General features: G+C 40.5%; 1 protein-coding gene across 1 annotated transcript in view; it reads right to left on the reverse strand.

Annotated features, from left to right (window-relative positions):
• Window positions 1-5035: 5035 nt before the first annotated feature.
• The window catches only part of LOC145418152 (glycerol kinase 5), a 123688-nt gene continuing 101650 nt past the window's right edge, over window positions 5036-27073 (reverse strand). Inside the window, exons 9-13 of the mRNA XM_080286674.1 lie at window positions 24772-24876; window positions 24343-24437; window positions 22630-22793; window positions 8631-8764; window positions 5036-5466 (exon numbers count right to left, since the gene is read on the reverse strand). Coding sequence (XP_080142800.1) covers window positions 5036-5466; window positions 8631-8764; window positions 22630-22793; window positions 24343-24437; window positions 24772-24876 — 929 coding nt within the window. The remainder of the gene's footprint in view (window positions 5467-8630; window positions 8765-22629; window positions 22794-24342; window positions 24438-24771; window positions 24877-27073) is intronic.

A 27073-nucleotide genomic window follows, 5' to 3' on the forward strand; every position in this document is an offset into this window, starting at 1 on the left:
CCTGGCTCCACTCCGTTGCCTCCCCAAGACAGGCCCTCATGCTCCGAGCCGCAGCCCAGCACATCAGCTACAGTGGAGTCACCGCTCGATGTGAGTTTGCGGCTTTCCTCAGAGTCTCCTGTAGTCGGTACGCCATCACCACGACCCAGCGATGCACCCCTTGGTCGCCTGCCAGTGATACTCTCGGACTCTGACAGTGAATAAACAGCAAGAACTTCTCCACTAGACCACACGGGAATTTTGAGTGTTGTGCAGTGAAAAAAACGGTGTGTTGTGTTAAGGTTTTCGAAATGAGAGAAAAGACTCAGTGGAAACAAAATTCAACGTAACTAACCTTCTTTGTTTTGGCTTTGGAAATTTTGAAAAGATTGGGAAAAGTTAATGTGCAACACTAAATTTTACTGGAACATTATTTGGACTAAAGTGAACACTGTGAAGAGAACGGACTTCTGTGTGTTATTGACTAAGTTCAGTGCAAGACTTCAGGAAGAGTGTACTGCAAGTGCTTCAGGAAATCGCTCTTACTGTCAGAGTCCGAGAGGAGGCAGTTATTCATCGAGGTGGCCAGGGACTTGCTGTAAGTAGCCAGAATGTTTCATATTGTACTTTTTTCCATGCTATACTTACCAGAATGTTTCATACTGTACTTTTTTCCATACTATACTTACCTCATGCATGTGCAGTAGGAATGTGTTTTTCTGAGTTAGGCTAGGTTAGGGTCCATAAGTACCAGAATGTTTATTAATGTATGAACATACTTCTAAACCCTCATTTTATGTTTCTTTTGCATTTATTTCAGTCATTTATGTGCCTTATTGGTGTGATTTGGGTGTTAAATAGGTGCTATGCATGTCCAGAGGGAGTTGTATAGGTGTTTCTCTGAGTTAGGGTCCATAAGTACAAGTCCATAAGCTGGGGCCCAATATCCGGACGAAACCAATAACCGAACCTACCGACGGCTCTATTGATCCGGATATTGGAGGGATTACTGTATATATATATATATATATATATATATATATATATATATATATATATATATATATATATATATATATATTTTTAGTGGGTGGAGTCAAAGGCTTTTCTGTTCATCAGCTTATGATGACAAATGATTACAACATGATCCAGAATTGTTGTATTACCATCCTTTTTATAATAATAAGGTTCAACTATGAGAAGCAACTCTAGTATTACAAACATCCAGCCTCCAACAACATGTGTGATATCGTAGTGTTATTTCAACTGAGTTGCTGTTGTTGCTTTACCTCAGCCTGTGTGGCCCACCAGAACCACTGACCACCACATGCAACCAGCCACATTCCTGTAGCAGACAATGCCTTGCCAAGGTTGGAACAGGGTCCTTCCACATGGCAAGATGCACGGAAAATGGAGGGGCCATAGACGCCTAGAGGATGAGTTGTATGTACATGCATATGAGTAGCAGTCTTAGACTGGAGCTTGATACTTGATAAACGTAGCTGAGTGGTAGGTGGTGGTGCTAACAACCCACTCACTTGATGTAGTGCTGCTCTCGGGTGACTGCCCTTTCCTCTCCTTTTTCCTTCTTTCCTCTTCTGTCTTTCTTTCCTTCATTCCTTCAGTCTACAGGTGACTCTACACTGAGTGACAAGCTAAATGGTTTCCTGTACACCAGGAAACCATTTACCACACTGGGTGGTAACCATATAACCAAATTATGGTACCTGGTGGTTTAGTGGGTAATTAAGGCACTCCAATCGGATTAAGCTGGTGCAGGTTTATATCCATGGGATGGTTGGGTTTACTGCTCACGTAATGCCACCCAGGGACGGATGGGGCGGGTCGCTCTCATCTTAAATGTCAGGACCATCTTGCTTATCTCCGGGCTCCTACGCTCCTCATGGGGAAACACAGGATTAGATGATGTGTGTATGATGTATGTAGTGTTGTGTAAGGCCAGCTACCAGGCCTTGATTCTACGTCACTCTCATGGCAGTATCTCCAGAGACAATGATAACCATGCACCTCCTACTATTTAGGTGGACTACTGGGTGCTACACCTTGGCTAAGGGTGACCCAGGACTATGCAGGGCAGGGGGACCCATCTTCCCTGAGCTGGATACAAGCTCTGGTCACATACCCATCAACTGTACACTACGTACACCTTGCAGCATCCCCTTGTGGTAGACAGTGTTTCACAAGGGTTGGACCAGGGTTCTTCCCTATGGCAAGGTACAGGGAAATATGAGGAGGTGTGGCTCTCAGGTGAACAATGCAGCTCCTTAGCTCCACTCAGGGTGTACAGCACCACCATGTGTAGACTCTTTGTCAGTGCCATTAAGCTGTCTCATGGCATAGTGGTTACAATATCCCATGCAGAATGATGGCCTTGGATTGCTCATGAGTTTGAACAGCATCAGGTTACTGGAGTCATTTCAGTCATACAATGACACCAAAGGGAAGAGGCTGGTCATATGCTCCTATGTGTACTGGACTATGGTAACCTAGCCATGGATCCCTGAACTTCAAATGTGATGAGGATGGTGTAGAGGATTGACTGTTACTGTTTATTTACCCCATTACTCAGACAATGTTCCCTGCAAATGATTATATTCAGCTTGAGGAGACTTTCTGAACAGGAGGGATTGGATATAGCTTTAATTAACCACTTCATTACTAAAAGACCAACCTTGATTGAATAAAAGTTGTCTGGTCATTGCTAAGTCACTGATGTTGAGAAGATACCTCTTGTATCTGCCAGTTCAGTACCTGCAGCTAATTTAGCTCACACTACTATTGCAAATAAGATCAGAGCACCCAAGTCAGAATGATGGTCTCATATAAATTTAATCAATTCAATCTCAAGGATGTAGCTGGAGATTTTTCAGTAATGTAAGTCACCAAGGGAAGTACTGTAAACAGGTCTGGATCTGGAACTGAATTAGTTCATATTAGGCTCACTACAGTGCCAGATCTTCTCCTCAGGGAAAGTGATAGTCATACTTAATCATTCCTCATGTTGGCAAAGTATATAAAGGGAAGGGGTTTCTGAACGAAGAGTGATGCATGGGCAAGAGGAGTATTGTATTAGATAGGTTTATGCATGTCACAGTCTCTATATTTCATCAGCAGAACTGACGGAATACCAACATATGCAAGCAGGTAAAACGGCTGACCAGCACCTACTTTAAATGTCCACCATAACACAGGCTTTACCTGGACCCAGGGCACATGCACCATGAAACAAGTTTGCTACCACCAAGCATTGCAGCTCTAGCAGGCTTGTCATCTACCCTTAAAAGTAATGGATACCCTAACACTGGACCCCTCCACCTTGAAAGGGACAGGTGGGGGACAGGTGGATGGGCTCTTTTATTATTTTGATTGAGTGACTGAAGGTGAAAGAGTCAAAGGGATGATGTTATGTCATGGAAGAAGGGTCATTTTTAAGTTAGAACAGGTATATCCAGTGATTTGAAGCTCAGTGATGTCCTTTTTAATTCATTCTTGCTGCTACCAAGTAATTTTATTCAACTTAGGAAAGATTTTAATGAAAGAGTTCATTAGTTTATATCCAACCATTACAGTTAATCTATCCTAAGGTGAAGAAAATCACCTGGAAATAATAAAATAAAATATACACCATCAGACTCCAGAGGTTCAGGGTATTATTGGTGAAGTGACCTTTCAGCAGATGCAGCATAAGACAACAGCCAATAAATTACCACACACTCTAACCAAGGAAGTGCCTTGATATTTCAGCTGGATGGATTCATTTTGGTGAATTCTGGCTCGTGCTACATTTTCCTTTTAATGCTCAGAACTAAAAAGTACTGAGTTATTGCACATGGCACATTCTTTAAAAAATTATAATACAACTGAGATACTGAACACTCAATGCAAATTTTATGCCTACAAAAATGAAAATAAATTCCTTGTTTTAGTTCCAAACTGAAACATAATATATTTTCCATCCATCCATCCATCATCCAATTCTACGTTGCCCCATGAGAAGCGTAGAAGCCTGGGGCTAGGCAATTTGGTCCTGACATTTAAGATGAGAGTGACCAGCCTCACTCCATTAAATAATTTATTTCTGCTGACTCAACAAAGTGGTCATATCAGACCTATAATTATATTCCAATATACTGTATATGGCAAGCAATATAATACTCACTTATCACACTGTACAGTATTTTACATCTCACTATGAAATATAAAATGTCATCCCTAATCCCATATAAAAATATATCTCTACAGAGGTTACTATGCCAAATATTTTTTCGTATTCAATCTAGCTAGCATCAGATGACTTTATTATGCTATTAAGAACTTCTTAAACTGGAGGGGTTTTAACTCTTTGAGTTTGGGTAAGTGGTGGCAACCATCATCCACTCACTTGATGTAGTGGTGCCTACATCTTCCTTCATCTTTATAATTCTTTTTCTGTATCTGCCCTCCTCTTCAAATCTCTCCCGTCTTTCCTGTCACTTTATTACTCTTCTTTCCTTTTCATGTGGCTTTACAATAAGTAACAAGCCTAATGTGTCCCGTAGGCCAGGAAACCATTTACAAAGCTGGGCAGTAACCATATAACCAAACCCACACGTGTTCCCTACGTGTCAAAAAGTGGGTTTGCGGAAGGTTAGTGCCCCTCCCCGTAAAACCACTAACTCAAAGACAAACAGCCACCCATTACAGGATTATGGTGTCTGGCTATTGATAGACTGATAGTTTGGGGACATCTTTTTCCTTTTATTCTCATCTTCTCATGATTTTATTTAACTGCAGACTGACAAATATGGCCTCAATAAACCTCTTCAGCATGAGATGCTTTTCCTGTGAACAAACGTATTTGGTGGCAACATGAATGAGCTATAAAAGCACATCACCGAGATGCAGGGAGTTAAACAATCTTCATTTAAACCCTTAATTGCATGAAGTCCTAATCAAGTTGAATAAAATCATCCACTGGTGTACATTAATGAAAAAAATAATAAAAATAATAATAACAGTAGTGAAAGGAACTCAAAATGAGTAAAAACAATATTATTTAGGGATATAGGGTATAACTAATAAAGAGCACCATTAATGCAGTGGCCATAAGAAACACTGTATTCACACTTGACAGAATGCCAATGCCAGTGGTACTGGGCAATGGGAGTTCACTCTCAATGGACTCATGTTCATTCTTCATCTCTGTTGTCTGTCCCTGACTCTCTCCCTTCATGACACTTTCATCCAAATTACTGCAATTACATAAAGACGAGCTGCATAGAACATCAGTCTTCCCTGTGGGACTCCACAAAGAAGGTGACTGACCCCTGGAGCCTCGATCATCGGTGTACCAGTGTGTGAAGCGGGAAAGAGCTCGCTCCCACTCCTTCATCTGCTGCAAAAGCTGAGGCTGACGTTCAGGTTCAGGATGGAATACTCTGTCAAACTCAAGCAGGGGTAACAGCTCATCCCGGGACTTCCATATACCTATAAGAAATGAAGTCTTGAATTTAATCCTTTAGCCCTGGACATACTCTAGTTGTCATTCTAATAACATCAGACTTTTATCAATTTGGGAGGCCCTTGCCACAGTGTAGGGGTTAACCCATAGATTGCAAACCACAGCTCAGGCTGGGAAGCACCATGTTGCAAGCCACAGCTCAGGCTTTGCTAACCTTCCAGTGGCTGTGCATCATTGCTCACTACTCCACCCCTAAGGAAACTTCCTTATGGCGCAATGCAAAGACAGAGATTTTTTTTTTCAACAGATGATGCCCTGGATGTTTAACAAAACTAAAACTATTTAAAACAAAAACTATTTAAACAAAAACTATTTTTTTTTTTCCAGTTTTCACTACTCCACCCCTATGCAAACTTACATATGGCACTATGCAACGACGTAGAGAGATTTTTTTTCACCGGATGATGTCCTGGATGTTTATCTTCAAGTTTATAATAAAACAAAAACTATTTTTGTTTTCATTTTTTGCGCATCATGGGGTGGGATAAAAAAAAGGTCATTGCACATTCAGCAGGTTAAAGATGGCTATAATTAATTGTTCAAGTTTGAAAACTCCTTCCCCCCAAAAAAAAAAAACTGAATGGACATCGAAAATAGAATATATTTTACATCCTTGGGGTGAAAGACTGAAGTGCACATTGTAATATTCACTGACATATATTTACAGTACAACAACATTATTAATAAAGTGCAGTAGCTACAACACTAAGGGCCTATATTCAAAGAAAGCAGTTAATCTTGCAAGACACCAACCACAATTATTTTTAACCCATAACTGGGAAATGGTGTTATACCTGTAATGAAAGAACTTTTACTTAGCATTACCATACTGTATATCTTTTTCCATCCATCCATCATCTCAACCTGTGTTGCCCTATGATAAGCGTAGGAGCCCAGGGCTAGGCAAATTGGTCCTGACATTTAGGATGAGAGTGACCCTATAATATGTTGCCTGTACCTGAAAAGAACGCTGTTCTGACTGAGACTTAACTCTATACAGACCCACACTCATTTAATACTACTGAGTAGGGATGTGATCACCCTCATGCTCCTACAGAGATATATGATGCCAGCCAGCTAACTGCATACTGCCTTGGTGTGTATGTTCAGTGTTTGCCTAGCCACAATAGGTGACAGACATCTGTCTGTGTCAGGTGGTCCTTGGCCTTGAACCTGCTCTGGAGTTGATTCTGAGAGGATTAGATGGCATCCATGGGCAAAAAAAAGGGTTTGGGTATATTTCCAGTGACTCAGTGATTAGGAGAGTGAAGAGATTCAAAGAAAACAGCCTAAACATGTGAGTGGTCATGGCAAGTCACGAGTGAAACATGGCTGTTTTCTGTGCCACAATCCAGTGCACCCATGCATCAACCTGTTGTCCACCCCACCGATCTGTCCTTTCCTCTCATCTGACCTGTTGTGGATAATAATAATATAGTTGTAGACGCAAAGAAACTCTACAGTTATTAGCTACCATGTTTCTACCATGCTGACTTGATTTTTTCTAATTGGTTCTAATTATGGTTAATCGGGGGCACCACTTTAGCAACTGTAGTGTACACATCTAAATTCATCATACAACATTACACCTGCTAGAGCTCTTTGGAGAGTCCTATACGCATCCCCCTCAAGTTCCATAGATAAAAGACACATACAGCCAGGCAGCCAAATAAACTTTTTCTTTTACATACAGTAGACCCTCACTTTAACGGACCTCGATGGGCAACTTATCATATTTAACGGACACTACGAAGGCTGCCAAACTTCCACTGGCTATAACAAACAATGTCCATTAAATGGGCAGCAGTGCATGTGCTTCCTACCCTTTCTAATTCCAACTTAGCCTGAAAATGAACTTTTACCATTGTGACTGCCAAGTTGCAATAACAGATTATAGTATTATTGTAATAGTCATGAAGAAGTGCAATGACAATGATGTGAAAAAGGCTGCAAAAAGGCAAAATTATGGGCCAAATTAGTGCAAAATGGGTATAATGTACCTTTACAGTACTAGAATAAGCTATTTTACAGATTTCTTTTCAAACATATGTTTGAAATCCCACCTCAATGGAGGACCATCAGATATAATGGCCTAGTGGCTTTATCAGATCAGACTTTCCTCCCAATTAGCCTATTATAGTGAGGGTCTAATGTATACAGACAATCAGATCATCACCTTCAGACAAGGCTGATTTTCCAAGAAATCATATAAAAATTAAAATGAAAGAATTGGATTTTTACAGAGCCAGTCTCATGCATTAGCCCTTTTGAGGTGTAAGGGTTCAAGGCCAGTCCACTGTAATCCAGCACATATATATGGACAGATGCTCAGCCTACTTGATGGCATTACATGAGCGAAAAGCTCTAGGTACCCCTTAGGGACTGAACTTTACGTGAATGGCAAGGCTGTCACTATGACTGGGATGACCTAAACAATACACAACCAGGCAAGGCTGTCACTGACTGTGATGACCTAACCAATACACAACCAGGTTTTGTGAATTCAATCTATTTTTTCTATACTTGTACAATTTATGACTTCACTAACTTGTTATTTAGGAAGGATACAGCTTTCTCCTATGAAAATATTGAATGTACATATTTACAGGCCGTCCAAGGATGAGTTCGGAATCCTTGATTTACACTGTATCATGTTAATGCTCCCAGAGACATTGGTCCATCTCCTACTTTTTAGTGTTCTGGACTCTAAATGGGTCCTTGAGCCTGAATGTCCTGATGGAAGTAATATAGGAATGACCGTTACTGCTACTAATGGTTTTTGAATAATTGATAAAAGACTTAGGAAAGCTTCAACATTTCAGTGAATGTGAATTTAGACAAACGAAGGACTTTTCATCCATGACCCCGAATTTATAGTTTCTCTCAGGAAATATGCAATTCCAGTCTGCATTTGAATATGGTAAAGTACATAAATCTGCCTTCCTATGACATTTATGCAATCTATGTCAACATTAAGCAGATATAATTAACAAGAGAATAATGAGCTGTAATATACATAATTATTTCATAAGGAACAGGTGTTACTCATAGAAGGCCTCAGCTGATGCGATATGACATGTCTCCTCCCTGACAATCTGTTCTTCTTTTCTTCTACTTGCTAATCACTCACCTGCGCCTATGCCAGCCAGGAAAGCAGTCCCAAGGGCAGATACATCAGTGGATTTTGGCCGCTGAACAGGTCGACCGATTAGCGTTGCCACAGTCTGTATCAGGAAGTTGTTTTGGGCCACACCACCATCAACTCTAATGGGAGTATCGGCACTGAGACATTGAAGTGGGGGAAGGGAGAAAAGGTAAGGGGCAAAATGGAAAGGGGAAGGGAAAAGAAGAAAGGTGCATGTACAAGAGAGAAAAAGGGGAAGAGGTAGTGAAAGAGAATCAAGTAGATGGGGAAGGATGTGAAAGATCATTATGGAGGCAGAAAGATTTTACATGGAGAAGCAAGAGAGTACAGTATGTGAGAAAGGCGAAATGAAAACAGAAAAGAAGAGGAACAAGAAGTGGTAGAAGGAGAGAGAAGAAAAGATTAGTAAGGTTGTACATGAATTATATATATAGAGGAGTAGAAATGAAAGCGTGTGAGATGAGTGCAATGGGGAAAAAAAAAAAAATGCAAAAAGGGAAGGATAATGAGATCAGTACAGAACCAAAAAGAAATTACATGGAAAGAAATGAGTATGTGAAAAAGGCAGTGTAAAGTGAGAAAAGAAAAGGAACAAGAGGAAGCGTAGCATTAAGAAGAAAAGATTATTGGGGAAGCAGAAAGAAATAACATAAAAAAAAAAAAGCAAGAAAAGCAGGTGTGAGAAAAGTCAGGGAAAGTGAGAAAAAAAAATGAGAAATAAGGAATGAGCGAAAATTGTGAGACATAACATGAAAAGGAAAGAAGTAAGAAAACAGTTAAAGGAAAAATGTAGATAATGACAGTATGTGTGTTAAATGTAACATGGATCATGAAGAAAGGATAAAGTGACAACAAATTATTGAATTGAAAAAGAATGAGAGACAGAGAGTAGGAGAATACAAAAGCAGACGGACAGGAAGGTACAAAAAGAATATTCATTTGCAAGGTATATGACAAAGTTGATGTATGATTGGGATTTGAAAGAAACCATTTTCATGCAGTAAGGTTCTCAGATAATATATAGAGAATTTAGATGAAGAATGACCAAGAAGCACAAGTGAAAGAAAAAAAAAAAAAAAAGTGCATAAGAATGAGTGAATAATAAGTGGCAAAAAAATGAATGCAAGTATGAGTGAAGAATAATTAGTAAAAAAAAGTGTGTGAAAGTAACAGTCGGTGGTAAAAAATTAATATGCAAGTATGTGGTAAAAAATTGATATGCAAGAACAATGATGAATAAGAAAAGGTAAATAAAATGAATATGGAAATGTGAGTGAATAATAAATGGAAAAACATATGGAGGTGGAAGTATGTCAGTAAATAAGTGGTTAAAAAAAAAAAATGACAGGATAATAAAGATGTGACAATAAGCAAACCATACAAGTAAAGAGAAAGTCACAAGAAGGAGAGTGGGGAAAGGTGCAGTATAGGGATGATATGGAGTAAATTTTAAAAGTTAATGAAATTAAGAGCAAAATATATTTAATAGCATTGCAAAGTGATGTGTTAATTGATGATATACAATGATATGTAAGGGAAGGGTATTTAGAAGATGAGTATAACAGGTGTACACATCCAAAGAAATATGAATTTGCAAATGGTATCAAACAAAAAAAAAAAAAAAGGTATATCATTATAAAAAAAATTTTAACAGTAAACAGATCCAACATTGAAAACAACAATAACAACAGGTAAATACACAGATCAAATTAAGCACGCATACAATATAAACAAATATGCACAACATATTTTAAGTACCATGCAAAACCCACAACCAAACCAAAAACAAGATACCACCACATCAACATCCCGAAACCACGAGGGAGAGTCGTTTGGGCAAGACACAGTGTTATGTATCCCGGACATCAATCACGGCACCAGCCAGCACAAGGTCGAGGTGGAAAGAAACTACAGTTAACACTTATGACCAGAAATTACTGTGCCTGATACTGCATTTTACCTCTTCAAAACATTACTGCAACAATAACAATACAAATCCTCTTCTGCCTCAGTATATAGTACTGAATTTCAGCTTTAGCAAATCCTTTGAGTCACCTAAACACCTCATACACTGAGAGAGAGTATGTATACAGGTATTTAGGGGATATGGCTGACTAATGAACTGACAGCCTCTGTCTGGCTCTTCCAGCACACTGAGCTCTATAATATGGAGTAGCTTTCTCATGAGTAGCGTCATGTATTGTGTGTCTGCCGCCAAAGAGGCGCTGGTGTAGTGGCAGCCATGTTTATGCACCTCACCTGATGCCTGCCCCTTTTGAAATCAGCCGATGAGTCCGGAAAATATAGTGGCATGGTCCACTGCACTGGTTGCAGATGCAAAAATGGGCACAGGAATTCATCGATGAGAGATGGCATTACATTTCACAGGTAAAAAATATATCTTGTTGTTCATTCAACAAGATTACTGGATGTGTTAAATAGCTGGTATCAGCATGTAAAGGTTATAGTTATTTGAGCACTTTTATTGACCAGATGGACAGGGAATGCCTCCTCTAAGCAAGTGGGCACGTACTTAAAATCTGTTATGACACGGAAATGCTTTCAAATTTTGCAAAGGAAAAAAATCCTAAAACATAAGCCTATGCCACTAGTTGTTTCCACAGCTATGTTACACAACATCTTGCAGAGTATTACTATTGAGAGAATATATGACTGTCTAAACACCCATATGTCTGACATCTTCATTGAGGACAAGCATGTTCACAAATCAGTAAACCCGGTATCACAATGTTAAAGAATTATTAGGGTACATCACATTAAGAAATTTATCACAGAGGATTCGAGGAAGCTATTGGTACTAAAATAGAAAGCAGCAGGCTAGGTTGACTGTATTTAAAAATCAGCAAGAAATTATCATGGATGTATGTTTATGTATATGAAAATGTCTAAGTAGTAGGTGGGGGTGCTCACCACCCACTCACTTGATGTAGGGCTGTTCTCAGGTGTCTGCTCTTTCCTCTCCTCCATCCTTCTTTCCTTCCATCCTCTTATGTCTTTCTTTCCTTCATTCTTTCCCCTTCATTCTGTCTGTGGGTGACTCTACACTGAATAACATGCCAAATGGTTTCCTGTACACCAGGAAACCATTTACTAAGCTGGGTGGCAACCATATAACCAAATTGTGGCACTTGGTGGTTTAATGGGTAATTAGGGCACTCCAATCAGATTGAGCCAGTGAAGGTTTATATCCAAGGGGTAGTTGGGGTTTACTGCTCACGAAATGCCACTCAGGGATGAGTGAGGCTGGTCACTCTCATCTTAAATGTCAGGACCAACTTGCCTTGCCCCGGGCTCCTACACTCCTCATGGGGCAACGTAGGATTGGATGACGGATGGATGGATGGATGGATGTAAGTACTGTAGTACTGTTAATAGCTAATAGATAATGACAATTTTTTACAGCATATAATGTGTTTATATACAGTATTTTATGGTGGTGAAATACATAATTATCATATATATGCTCTTTCCATCAACTTCAAATTTATCTCTACTATTGTAATTAAACAGACATTAGGTTAAGGTGGTAAAAAAAAAAAAAGGAGAGGGGGTCATACTCTTGGCTAAATGTAACATATAATTCATAGAGCTTGGCAGAAAAAAATCATAATATATAGATATTTCTGTATCAAGATATACTGTATATGTACACACACACTCAAAAAAGTATCATTACACCTTCTGCACAATACAAACTGACACCACGAATGAAACGTTTGATAACAGCCTTCCTCCAACACTACTGCGACAGGTACTCGAGCCCCGTGAGGGGCTGGTCAGTCTTCTAACATCAGAAACTTCACAAACAGCATCCCCCAAGGATCTGTCTTGTCCCCAACACTCTTTAACCGATACATGCACGATGTACCCACACCCCACACACCAGAGATACACATAGCTTCCTATGCAGATGATATAACACTTACATGTATGCACCAAAACACAAACACAGCTGCACACATCATTAAACCTTACCTCAACACACTACACGAATGGTTCATCACAAACAGGCTCAAAATAGCCCCAGCCAAATCGACAGTGACTCTTCTCACAAACTGGACAGCAGAACACAGTCACATCCCACACCTCACCATAAACAACACTCCCCTACCACACACACACACACCCAAAATCCTTGGTGTAACATACAATACATCAATGTCATTTAAACAACACATCACAAACATTAATAATAAAATAACACCAAGAATCAATGCTCTGAGGTTACTTGCCCATACAACATTCGGACACAACAAAGAAACCAACACCACAGTATACAAACAATACATACGTTCAGTGATGAATTATGCAAGCCCTGCCTGGGCTTCTAACCTCACCAAAACACACTACAACACTCTACAGACCATACAGAACAAGGCCCTAAAAATAATCACAGGCTGCACAGCTACTACACCCACAGACCACCTACATCAAGAAACCAAAGTCCTCAAAGTCAAGGATCACCTAGACATGAGGGGCACCCAGTTTCTTGCTGCAGCCTCAACAAACCCACAACATCCACTATTTTACATGGCAGCACATCCACCCACACCAAGGAACATCAAAACAACACCCAGCACACGATACCATACACAAATACTGTCATCTCTCCCCCCTCGCCCACCTCAGACCAGCTTCCAGAAGCATATCCACACTCAGATCACTCGCCGCTCCATTCAGTCACTTAAAGACAACACACAGCTGCATGCACAGCCTCCTGACATCCACCCTTCTGAATCCTATCTTCCTTGTGAGGACAGGATCCACCTGGCCAGGCTGAGATGTGGGCACCATCCAGCCCTCTTAAGCTACCAGAAGAGGCTGCATGACTCCGTCACTGATGCCTGTCCAGGATGCAACACAGCACCCCATACTATTAAGTACATTATGGAAGACTGCATTGCACACAATCACCTACGCCAACAACACAACATACACTCTTTGAGAGCTCTGTGGGAAAGTCCGGTCTCAGCCATGGCCCTCCTAAGGGACTCGGGGCTGTTCGGCCAGACTGCCTAGGGAGCAACTACTACTACTGCAACAGATGGATTGTTCAGTATGAAACTCATCAGATCCCCTGTAACAATATTTTTTTAAGTGTGTGTACAGTATACATACAAGCAGCAAGGAAACAGAGACAGCAAGCTAAGAATAGTGTTCCAACTGCATTACCATGATGGAGGGAACAAGTGCAGGTGTTTCAATATGGCAGCCGTAAGTCACATGCTTGCTGTAGAGACAGGCCCTCCATATTATAAAGCTCACTGGTCCAGCATCATGCAATCACCTGAACATGACTCCATCACTTACCATGTTAATAGCATACTGTTGTTTTACTCTTATTGTAGTGTACTGTAGTTTATTACCGACTGTAAATTTCTGCTGATTAACAATACAGCATAAAGTAAGCACATATATATACTGTCAAGCTGTACGATACTGTGCTGATCCAAAATCAAATTCAACAAAACATGAGTACTTACAGTAAGCTTTAGATACAATCTACCTCCTGTGCCATATGATGCAAAAGGCTTTTTGCAACAAAGTACAGTACTGGGCAAGGTATTCACCATATGACCAATGCCAGAACAAAACAAAGAGATTTCAAGCCCTCCAATACCACCTTTTTAACTCTGTCACTGTCATGTCATATGCTTAGCTTGTTCTAGCTACTTCCAGACTACAGTATTTTATTCAACATATGAAGGATCTCATAACTAAAGGGGTTAACATACACTATATTTAATCCTTCCAAACCCTTCCAGTTTCAATGCCTATGCTGAACTGAATAAAATGGCCTGAAGACAGCATCAAGTTGAAGAGTTTAAACTGTTATTTACAACAAGGAAGGAATATGTTATGTACATTTTCTTTAATGCACAGAACAAAGAACTGATGTTTGGACACCAACAAAATAGCTGTTTTTTTGGAAAAAATTAAACACAACACGCAAATGCACGAACTGTAGCCTTGATTCGCCCACATAACCCAGGAAACTAGGGTAAAACAAACAAACAAGCATGCATACATGCATGTCAGTTTGGATTCAGGAGTGGAAGGTCATGTGTTTCTAACTTGTTGAGCTTTTACTCTAGAGCGACTGACATGGTACAGGAGAGAGATGGTTGGGTGGATTGTGTGTACTTAGACTTAGAGAAGGCTGTTGACAAGGTACCTCATAAGAGACTAATGTGGAAACTTGAATATTTAGGAGGACTGAAAGGGAAACTTCTGGAATGGATGGGAGACTTTTTGAGAGACAGACAAATGAGGACAGTAATAAAGGATATCTGGATGGAGGGAAGTAACAAGTGGAGTCCCTCAAGGCTCGGTGTTGGCGCCAGTAATGTTCCTGATTTATGTAAATGATATGGTAGATGGAATGAACAGTTATGCAAGTCTGTTTGCTGATGATGTAAAGATCTTGAGGAAGGTAGAGGTTGAGGAGGATTGTAAAATGCTGCAGGAGGATTTGGATAGGATACACGATTGGAGCCGGACGTGGGAAATGAAATTTAATGTAAAGAAATGTAAAATATTGGAAATGGGTAAAAGTACCAGGAGGCCATCACTGAATTATTTGTTGGGAAATGAATTAATCACAAAAATGAGAGAAGAGAAAGATTTGGGAGTGCTGGTCCAAGATAGTTTGTCACCAGAAAAGCACATTAACAAGATAGTTGGAGAGACTTATAAACTCTTAACTAATTTAAGAGTAGCATTTCATTATATGGATGAGGAGATGATGAAAAAATTGATAGTGGCCATGATCCGCCCCAGGTTAGAATATGCAGCAGTAGTGTGGTCCCCACACAAAAAGAAAGATATTAACAAGATTAAGAGAATACAAAGAACAGCAACCAAGATGGTCCCCAGTCTGACAGACCTGTCATACAGAGAGAGGCTGGAAAAGCTGGATTTGCCTTCCTTAGAGGAAAGGAGAAAGAGGAGAGACATGATTGCAGTGTTCAGGACCATGGTGGGAGTAGATAAAATTGACAAAGAAGATCTGTTTGTATGGGATAAGAGAGCAACAAGAGGACACAGAATGAAATTGAAAAAGTCAAGCTGCTTGAAGGATATCAAGAAATATAGCTTTCCTTACAGAAGTATAGACTTATGGAATAGCCTGGACAAAGAGATCGTCCAGTCTAGAAACTTGAACGAGTTTAGAGCTAAATTTGACTTATTGAGAAACAGCGACGGAAACCCACGGGCATAGCACATTCTGTGTATATCACAATTAGGTATATTAGGTAAATACATAAATATTTGGAATGACTTAGACGAGGAGGTGGTGCATGAGAAAAACATTCGTGTGTGTAAATGTAGACTTGATAAATGTGGATTTGGAGACAGGACAACACGAGCATTGCTCAATTCCTGTATACTACAAATAGGTAAATACACACACACACACACACACACACACACACACACACACACACACACACACACACACACACACACACACGCACATGCATGCATGTATGCATGGAAATAACCATACCTTAACATTTACCTTGTATATACACAACTAACAAGTCACAGACACTGGTTACTATTCTCAGAAGTTAAGAAAGTTCCCTAACACCTCTCCCTTACTGATATATTTCTGGATATGGCTAGCTAATATTCTCTTGTACATTATTTATGCAAAGTATGGTGCAATCTTAATGACTTATGTAATTTTTTTGTTTTTTTATGCGAGGAAGAAGGAACCAAAGGCCATGACCCTGCAATAACAGTTCCCTACAGGAGAAAAACAAAATACAATAGAGAGCCAAATTCAAGATCCGATCATTTCGAGATGCCCGGACACACTGCATTTGAAAGACTGGAGATCATAGGCAGCAGGAAATACAGACAGAGGGAGACAGTTCTAGAGCTGACCTGTTGCATAAATGAAGGACTGGGAGTAACGATTAACTCTTGCATTAGAGAGTTGGACAGAAAAGGGATGTAACACAGGAGAGGACAACAAGGTGTAACAAGCAAAATAAATCACTTAGGATGAGGCTTTAGGGTGCTTCCTTAACCAATAAGAATATGGGCCTATAGTTTGGAAGAAGCAAGGCTTACATGTGCACAATAACATGTTACAATAAACTCCCGATTACCTGGCATAATGGAGCCAAAGGCCTGACGGATACTGTCAGAATGTCGGATGAGGCAAAAGTCCCCCCTAGGGGCCCTTAACCCACTAACCCTATAACACTTATCCACTGCCTAACCCCTACAAAACACTTTAAAACATCAAAAAACAGCTGACTGATATTCGCAATAATAAAATGCTGTACTGTAATGTACTGTTAAGTACACTGTAATTTTATCGACAGAAACAATTTCATGTTGGCGATGATGTTGATGTTTTGGAAGAGACTTAGAGTGCAATGTAGGCTTACTTGTATATCTGCACCATAGTGGCGGAGGAATACAGTGGAATGTGAGAGAACATCCACCTACCTGCTGCCAGCCAATAAAAAATATGCATCAGAATTCCCCCTCCCCTGCCTTAGCCAGTTAAAACTTTGCTACTCCCTACCACTGCATCTCCCCTCCCTACCCACCACCAACACCCTGTGCACTACAAGGCCCACCAACTGTCAACCTTCCCTCCTTCAACACTCCACCACTTTCATATTACAGTACAATATAACCCTATTAGAATTGTGTATTTCTTTCTTTCTTTCATTCTTTTTTTTCATTTTCTTTTTTTTTTAAGTGATTCTGGCTGGATGTTTGATGAAAACAACTGTCTCATGCCGGATAATAATGATCTTTAGCCAGAAGAAATGGCCCTTCATGCCAGATAATGTCACAGACTTTATGCTTACTGCCAGATACCATTTTAATTCAGCCACTGGCTATGCTGGATAAAGTCATATGCCAGATAATGCAGTGCTGGATAATTGGGAGTTTACTGTATTGTGCACATGTGAGAATAGGATGGGTGTCCCTACACCACTGGACTGCATACCACTTGTACACACACAGGAAGCTACACCACTAATGTCCTTGAGAGTCAAGCTCAAGTGTACTTTGACAGTTTATCATCTCATCAATTCTCTCTGACTCTTCAACCTTTCTCTCTCTTTCTCTTGGTATTGTTCTGAATTCTTTGTTCCACTGCAGTGGGCATATAGCACCCACCAAGTTACACACTTTCATCTCTATGCTGTTTATCTCTAATGTGGGAGTAAACTGGTGATCTCAGACTTTCATATATACAACAGGTCAAGTATGGACAAGTTTTCTTCATTCTCTTTTCCCCACAGCTTAAGATCTTCAAAATAATGCACCCAGTTATCTCAAAAGAATGAATCTTGAATTCAATTCCATAATTACTAATTTTGTTCTGAAAAGACTAATGTTACAGTTTCCGCTATGAACTTTCTTTTTGTAAAAAAAAAAAAAAAAAAAAAAAAAAAAAAAAAGTCACCACAACTTCTCACTTTCCTTGTAAAGCAAATTTAAGGCATTTGATCTTTAGGAGTTAGCATATTCTTCAAGAAGGTATGTTCTAGCATTTGCTTAAGCTGAATTTCATCCCTAACATCTGGGACTCAGAATTACTGCTTTTTCGTCCTTTACATTTCATCAGTGAATGTAGGGAAGTGTAAAGTTATGGTCCTCGAGAGGAATGAAGTCAGTGAATGTACAGTGAGGTTGAATGAGGAGGAAATAGAAAATGTGAGTGTGTTTAAGTACTTGAGTAGCGTGTTGAGTACGGATGGAAGTTTACAGGGTGAAGTGCTTGAAAGGGTACATCAAGGAAGAAAGGTTGCTGGTTCTTTGACGGCAGTGATAAGAAACAAGGAAGTGAGCATGGAAGTGAGAAACTACTGCATGACAGTATTGTGATACCAACTCTAACATATGGAAGTGAAGCTTGGATGCTGTTTGAGGGACAAAAGTCTAGAGTGAGAGCAGTGGATATGAGTTATCTTAGAGATGCATATGGAGTCAAATGGAGAGACTGACTGACAAATGAGGAAGTGAAGAAGCATTGTGGTGTGGATGTGGATGTGATAGGAAGCATTAGGAGAAACACATTGAGGTGGTTTGGCCATGTGGAGAGGGTGGAGAGTGAGAGACTGATGAGGAAAGTGTATGTGAGTGAAGTGACGCGGGGGAGAGGGAGGGGGAGCCAAGGATGGGTTGGAGGGATGGAGTGGAGAGATTTATGAGGGAGGGGGGTGTGAGCTGGGAGCAGGGCAGTGAAATGGCGGGGGACAGGGCAACATGGTGATTCGTTAGCGGCCACGCCTTACGGGTTTAAGGCGTCTGGCAATAGATAGACATTTCACCTCTTGATATCACTTAATTTTTACAGAAGTATTATAAGAAGGAGTGGCAGAGGATGTGTGAATCAAATATTTGTAGTGAAACATAGTGGAGAAGGCTTGTGAGAAGGGCTATAAGGTGTTTATGGCATTCATGGATCTGGAAAAAGCATACAACAAAGTAGACACAAAAGGATTATGGAAGGTTTTGAGCATATATGGTAATTCACCGGGTCGGTCAGGATCACTTGATGGTAGTGATCGTCAGCTTTTACCCTCCCGGAAGGGAGCTGAGAGCTCATATAGTCCGATCTAAGGGCAAGGCTGTGACCTTCACACACGCACACACCCGTCCCCTTGCTCAAGGGGGACAGTAACCACCCACTTCGTCAGTGAAACTTTTCGCAACCTGAGCGAGGTGCGAACTCCCGTCCACCAGTTGGCAAGCGAGAGCGTTACCACTGCACCAGCGAGCGGTGTAGATGGTAAGCTGCTAGGTGCTGTCAAGCGATTTTATGATGGTAGTGAAGCATGTGTATGGATTAATGGGCATCTAAGTGAATGGTTCATGATCGGTGTGGTCATGCGACAAGGTTGTGTGATGTCCCCATGGTTGTTCAATATATATATGGATGGGATGATGAGAGAAGTAAAAACACGAGTAATGGACAGGGGGATGGCGTTGGTAATGAATGGTGATGGATGGAATATCTCAAATTTGTTGTATGCTGGTGATGCAGTACAACTTGCAAATACCACACCAGAACTTGGTAGACTAGTGTAGAGTTTTGCTGATGTCTGTGAGCATTGAGCCATAAGAGTAAATGTAGAAAAGAGTAAAATGATGGTTACTAAGAGAGAAGGTGACTCCCAGTGCGATGTTACAGTGAATGGAGAGAGACTGAAATTGGTGAGAGAGTTCAAATACCTGGGTACATTGATAGAAAACAAGAGGAAAATGTGCAAAAGAAGGGGAAAGTAGAGTGACAACAAAGAAGAAAAGTTGCTGGTGCAATGAAGGCCTTGATAAGAAACAGAGGGTTGAGTGTTGCAGCTGCATGAGGCTTACATGAAGAAGTGTTAGTGCCAGCCTTAACATATGGATGTGAGACTATGGTGTGGCATGAAAATGAAAAGTCAGCAGTGAGAGTAGTGGAGATGGGACTGCTGAGGAATGTATGTAGAGTACAGAGTGGACATGAAACAGTGTGATTCATGAAAGATGTGGAGTGAGAAAGTCTGTGGACACCAGAATCGAAGAGTGAGTGCCGAGATGGTATGGTCATGTGGAGACAATGGATAACAACAGAGTGGTGACAACGGTATATCTGAGCAAATTTGAAGGAGGGAGGAGGTGAGGTAGGCCAAGAAGAAGGTGGAGGGATATGGTGGTTGTGTGTGAGGAAGGGAGGTTTGGAAGTCGGTGAGGATAGGGGACTGACGAGATCGAGTGGGCTGGATGAATATTGTGACAAGAAGCGCATGATCAGGGATTTGGCACCCCTTTTAACGTGACAGTGTCCGGACTGACTCTATCGGATACATTTATGCAAAGCTACAGATCGTGATGAGTGTTTTGGCGTATCGGATAAAGCCTGGATTCCAGGGGCTTGAATGATGAGTGAACAGAAGCGTGGCCCATTGGAGTGGACAAATTTGGGCTATCTGGACATTGCTACTCCTCACCCCACCCTAGGGTGGGAAAGGATGTCCGGATGATGATGATGATCATGATGTATTATAAGAAATGGCATCATTATCATCATGACCCTCCAACCTATCTAAAGATGAGATAAGGTAGAGTCCAAAAACAGAAAAGAAGAAAAAGTTTGAGGTGCTATCAAAAAGTTTCTTGGCTAGAACTAAAAATAAATAAATAAATAAATAAATAAAAAATAAAGGACTTACCATACAAAATAGTCCATGTTGTCACCTTTGAAGTAATTCCCTCCTGCAGTTATGCACCTTGATGTAGTGCTGCCTACTTCTTCCTTAGCCTTTATAATTCTTTTACTGTGCCTGCCCTCCTCTCTTCCTATTTCTCCCATCTTTCCTGTCATTTCTTATTGCTTTTCTTTCCTTTACTGGTGGCTTTACATTGAATGACAAGCCAAATGGTCGCCTGTAAGCCAAGAAACCAATTACAATGCTGGGTGGCAACTGTATAACCAAACCATACGTGCTCCTAACGTGTCCAGAGCCGGGTTGGTGGAGGGTTATTGCCCCTCCCTGTAAAACAAATAACTCAAAGTCAAATGGCCACCCCTTACGGGATTATGGCATCTGGCAACAGATACATAGACAGATAGATAGTTATGCACCTATTCCAGTGCTGCTACAACTTCTGGAACTGCTTTTCAAACTCTCCTTTCCTGATGGTGTCCAGTACCATTTGCAATTTTGCTTGAATGTTCTCAAAATGCAGGTCTTTCATGGTTATTTTCATTTTTTAAAACAAAAGTCACGGTGGTCCAGATCTGGGGAATATGGGGGATGGGGGAGCTCTGCCATGTTGTTGGTGGTGAGAGATGGATTAATGCACAGGGTTGCATGTGAGGGCATACTGTCATGATGCAGCAATCAGTCTCCTGACACTCAAAGTTCTGGCCATATACACCTCATATCTTTCATCAAATGCCTCAGAATGAGATGCTGACAACACCTGTGATGTCTTGAATGCTTTGACAATGATTGGCTCAAATGAGTTCATGCACTTTTCACCACAGTTTGGTCCATCACTGACTTTGTTGGACATCCTGAAAGTGGGTAATTGACAGACGTTCTGCCAGCCTTGAATCCCGGGAAACCAGTCAAAGCACTGAGTTCATCCCATGGTTTTGTTGCCAAAAGCTTACTTAAGTAAATGATGTGTTTCAGAGGCCGTTTTACTGAGCCTGAGACAAAATTTGATGCAAACTCTTTATTCCTTTAACAAAGTCATTTTCGAAGCACATGAAAAGTTCATTTGACACTAAACACGAACATTTATACTGAGCTGCAAAATGTGTCTGACAGCAGTGATGCAACTGAAATGCTGGCTAGCAGTAGACAAACAACTGTACTGTGCATCATACTCTATGTATCGGCCACGATCAAATGATTCATATCGGGAAGTACAGTTCAAGAACTTTTGACAGCACCTCGTATGAAAGTGGGAGAATTAACAGCAGTATGCCAAGTGTAATGGGCAACACAATCACCCTCACATTATTCTAGTCCCCAAAACGAGTACAGCAAAAGCAACGAACAAATAAATAAATATATATATATATATATATATATATATATATATATAAATCAATCAATAACAAAAAAATAAACAAAACAAACAATTCTATGTAGCATACCATGTACTGCAATGGTATGGCATCTATCAAGGTGCTGCAACATGATGGAGGTCCATTGGTATGCACATGATTAGTTGGGTAAACTGTCAAACTATGAGCTTCGTAAAATGTATTATGACCAGCTCACACACTCTAAAGCAAACCACAGTACATCAATTTAATTACATATTTTGCACACTGAATAACAGCAAAATGCAAACAGTTTAAGTTTACCTTCCATTATTTAATTATGGCTATCTGACACACACATTATTCCTACTACTGTATGTTCATGATGATTAATAGACTAAAAAAAAGTTTACTATCAAATTTTTGGTATATCTACCTTACCTAATATTGAGAAGGTCATAATCTGCCTCTGTGTGCATGGCTGTGTACATTTGGTGTATGCGGAATGCCAGAGCTTCCAGCATTGCCCTCACCAGCTGTGGCCGTCCTGTGTCTGCAGTTAGGCCTATGAACCCAGCTGTAGCTCTTGCATCATTCAATGGTGCCTGTGAATCAATGTATGGAAGAAGTGCATACCAGTACTATTAATTAAAGAACAGTATTACAGGGGATATATAAAGTACTTAAAGACAGGTAAAAAACTGTGCTTAACCTGAAACAGCAGAAGAAAACAAGCACATCATACAGACCATCAACTGGTCAGCCACAAAAGAAGGCAAATTTGAACAAAGAATAAATGTCTAACCACACAAAAAAGACCAGAAGCAAAAGATGCATAAAGAGAGACCTAGCTTTTCTGAGCTGAAAGAGAAAATAAAGTGTAGCCCCAGTGACCTTACAAAACTGCAGAATGGACTGGATATTTCTGTCTAAATTAATCTGATAAATGGGAACTCCTTACACGTACTTTACTCACTTTCATGCTTTAAAAAGCTTTGGTTATGCATATGCATATACGAACCACAGACAGGGTGCTGTGACTGCATTTATCCATTAAATATATTGTGGTGAAAGTCAAGGTAAAAATGCGTTGGATAAATGGAAGGAGAGGAAGGCAAGAGGAAGTAGTCCATACAAAAGGGATAGAAAGGTTGCAAGAGGATGAAAAACAAAGGGAATATAAAAGAGAAGTGGAGGAGTGATTGAGTAAATATGATTTTGGTGCAGATGGGGAGGTGGAAAGTGTGTGCAGGATATTAACAGAAGAAATTTCTGCAGCACATGTGGTGGTGTGTGGGGTGAAAAGAAGACAAAAAGGAGTGCAAGGAATAGCATGGTGGAATGTGATGCATGGTACAATGATGCAACTGGTGCCACCACAAGGTGCAGGTGACATGTTTCTGCATGGAATCACTATTCTCTGCCATCTCAGATTCATACAAGTGATTTTTACTGTCACTGACCCGAAACTGGGTATACATTTCATCGATCATTCTACCGAATGATCATATACTTATCCATTGCATACTGAGGAATGATTGTACTGTACAACTTATGAAACATCTTATATGATAGGATCCAGGAACCTCTCTTGGTTAACCGGCAGAATATGATATTCTGGTAAGTGATGGTACTCCTTTTTTTTTTTTTTTTTTTTTTTCCATTACCCATGGAAAACTATACTTATGAATGACTGCTGCAAACTGCATATGCAAAAAGGAGTAATGCATACTGAAACACTGCATTCATGTGTTAACCTCTTCATTATGAGAGGCTTCTCTTATGATTTAAACAAATAATAATTCATTTTCCTTCATTCATCATCCAGTCCTACTCTGTCCCATGAGAAGCGTAGAAGCCCGGGGCTAGGCAAGTTGGTCCAGACATTTAAGATGAGAGTGACCAGCCTCACTCATTCCTGAGTGGCATTACATGAGCAATAAACTGCAACCACCCCTTGGAGCTGATTGAAGAGCCATAATTACTCACTAAACCACCAGGCACCAAAATCTGGCTATACGGTTACCACATAAATATATATAAAAAAAAAAGGTACTGAAGAGGTTAATGAAGAACGTTTCTAACCCTGAAATCACCTGGAAGCAGCAAAAATAAAATAAAGGAGATGTCAATTTAATGATGGCTCTGTCTTACCTGAATTCCTTGAAAAGCTGGGATGAAAAATACTGAACTGGGCCCCTCGGCAGACTCGGCTAAGTCAGAAGTCTCAGATGGTGCATCATACAATCCTGTGAACAAAATTTTACATAGTGCATAATTCATTAAAGTGTAACAAACGCATACACTGTGAATGTCATCCAGTGATGGCAACGAACGCAATTGGAGCTACAGGGCACTGTAGCTTCAGCTCCATCTATGTGCCAGTTAAAACAAGAAGTATGCTATGTGACTACTGTGCTCACAAATTCCTTACAAATCATATTTTTAACTTATCTACATATCATTCTAGAAAAATTCTCAACATCCATTGTAATATGAACCTTGATGCCTCTATAACAACTACAGTACTTACGTGTTTTGTACTATTTTTCACAGACAACACTAACTAGTCTGATTACTCACCTATTAAATGGCCCCACTCAATGACAGTGCCATTGTCATTGGATGATGCCTCAGCCATGTGCACCAGACCCTCTCCATCTTTCCAGCCATGTACTGGATAGATTCCTGAAAAAGATTATACAAGGTTAGGTATAAGCAACTTTCACATTTCAGATATTAAAAAGTAATTGATCATGCATACATGTACAAGTATTTTCACCCACTGATGGAAACTACTAAGGATTTCAGGGGCAGTGTCCAACTGTTTTTTTTAAATAACGTCTCAACAAAGCGTCGGACAAGTATTTAACTTTGGCAGTGCATGTTTGAGACCCCGACCTAATTTGTAAAATTATGCTTTTGTACCAAATGTGTATGATTAAGGCATTTATAGGAGTAAATGTAGGGTAAACTTAGCTAAAATCGTCAGAGGCATGTAGCGAGGCTAGCTTCGGTCACGATACAAGCCCCGCCCACAATTCGGAACGTGACATCGGTGTGACGTAGTAGTAATCACCGACGCAAGTGGCTGTTCTGTCTTTATGTAAGCTGCTTCAGATTCAATGCCTCAGGGTTACTCATATTTCTGAGCTGCGGCTGATTTTTAGAGTGACTGTGCATCCCTCCAGACTCCCTATTAGTACAGAGTATATGCATCGCCCTCTTACACATATTGTGACGTCAATATGACTTATTCACTTCTGAAGAGTAGTAATCACTGCCTGAGCCGGCACCTTTTTTTTCTCAAACGTTCTTCTCATATAAGGACCATACTGAATCTGTAGTAGGGGTGAAATATTACTTCCGTGTGTGTGTGTGTGTGTGTGTGTGTGAGAGAGAGAGAGAAAGTACAGTATGTGGGGGGGGGGTTAGAAAGATAGAAATGCCACTTGCGTCGGTGATTACTACTATGTCACACCGACGTCACGTTCCGAATTGTGGGCGGGGCTTGTATTGTGACCGAAGCTAGCCTCGCTACATGCCTCTGACGATTTTAGCTGTTTACCCTACATTTACTCTTATAAATGCCTTAATCATACACATTTGGTACAAAAGCATAATTTTACAAATTAGGTCGGGGTCTCAAACATGCACTGCCAAAGTTAAATCCTTGTCCGACGCTTTGTTGAGACGTTATTTAAAAAAAACAGTTGGACACTGCCCCTGAGATCCTTAGTAACAAAGCTGGAGCTACATGGTACCATAGTTCCAACTCCATCAATGTGCCACCAAGTAGCTTGTACAAGATTTTAAATGGACATATGCCCTTAATGTTGCTAATTGCAGGGCCTTCACTTTGAATTTCTGAGTTTTTCTTCTCCTAGGCCAGCATGGTGTACATGTCCAGCCTACCTCAAGGAATCAACTGCACTTATGTACAAAAGATATTCATGTGCAGCATTCTCAAAATGCAGTCACCCATCGAGGAGTATAGCCGAAACTAGATACACAATGTGCCCTTGCTTATGTGGGCTTGGTTTATGCTAACCAAACTTTACACAGCACCCCCTCAATCTCTACCCTTCTGCCATCTAAGCAGGTCATTTCATGCTTTACATGGGAAGACTGCAACTATGAACCCCCAATCATCACCTTCAACATTCAAAGTACCTACATAGTGATGTAGTGGTCATGGGATGTGTAAGGTCATGGTCTGGGGATGTGGAAACGGTGGGCAATAATAACTGGTGGCAGAAGAATGGGTTTCTTATACACTCTACCAAACTCATCCACCAAGCTTTGCAGCTCCCCTTCATCTCCACTTAATAACACAGTTTGATAAGTTTGGGATAGTGTGTAAGAAACGGAATCAAAAGGTGAATGTAGGGAAGAGTAAAGTGATGGTGTTCGAGAGAAGTGAAGTCAGTGAATGTACAGTGAGACTGGATGAGGAGGCAATGAAGATTATGAGTGTGTTTAAGTGCTTGGGTGGTGTGATGAGCAAGAATGGAAGTTTGGAGGGTGAAGTGCTTGAAAGGGTGCAGCAGGGGAGAAAGGCTGCTGGTTCTTTGAAAGCAGTGATAAGAAGCAGGGAAGTGAGCATGGAAGTGAAAAAGCTACTGCATGACAGTATTGTGATACCAACCCTGACGTATGGAAGTGAAGCTTGGACCTCGTTGGAGGGAAAGAAGTCAAGAGTGGGAGCAGTGGAAATGAGTTATTTAAGAGGAGCATGTGGAGTCACATGGAGAGACAGGCTGACAAATGAGGAAGTGAAGGAATGTTGTGGTGTGGATGTGGATGTAATAGGGAGCGTTAGGAGAAACACATTAAGATGGCTTGGCTCTGTGGAGAGGATGGAGAGTGAGACTGACAAGAAGAG

The sequence above is a fragment of the Coenobita brevimanus genome, chromosome 112, assembly GCF_032717465.1.
Source record: "Coenobita brevimanus isolate Jiangsu-jjx chromosome 112, ASM3271746v2, whole genome shotgun sequence".
In the NCBI taxonomy this organism is placed as follows: Eukaryota; Metazoa; Arthropoda; class Malacostraca; order Decapoda; family Coenobitidae; genus Coenobita; species Coenobita brevimanus.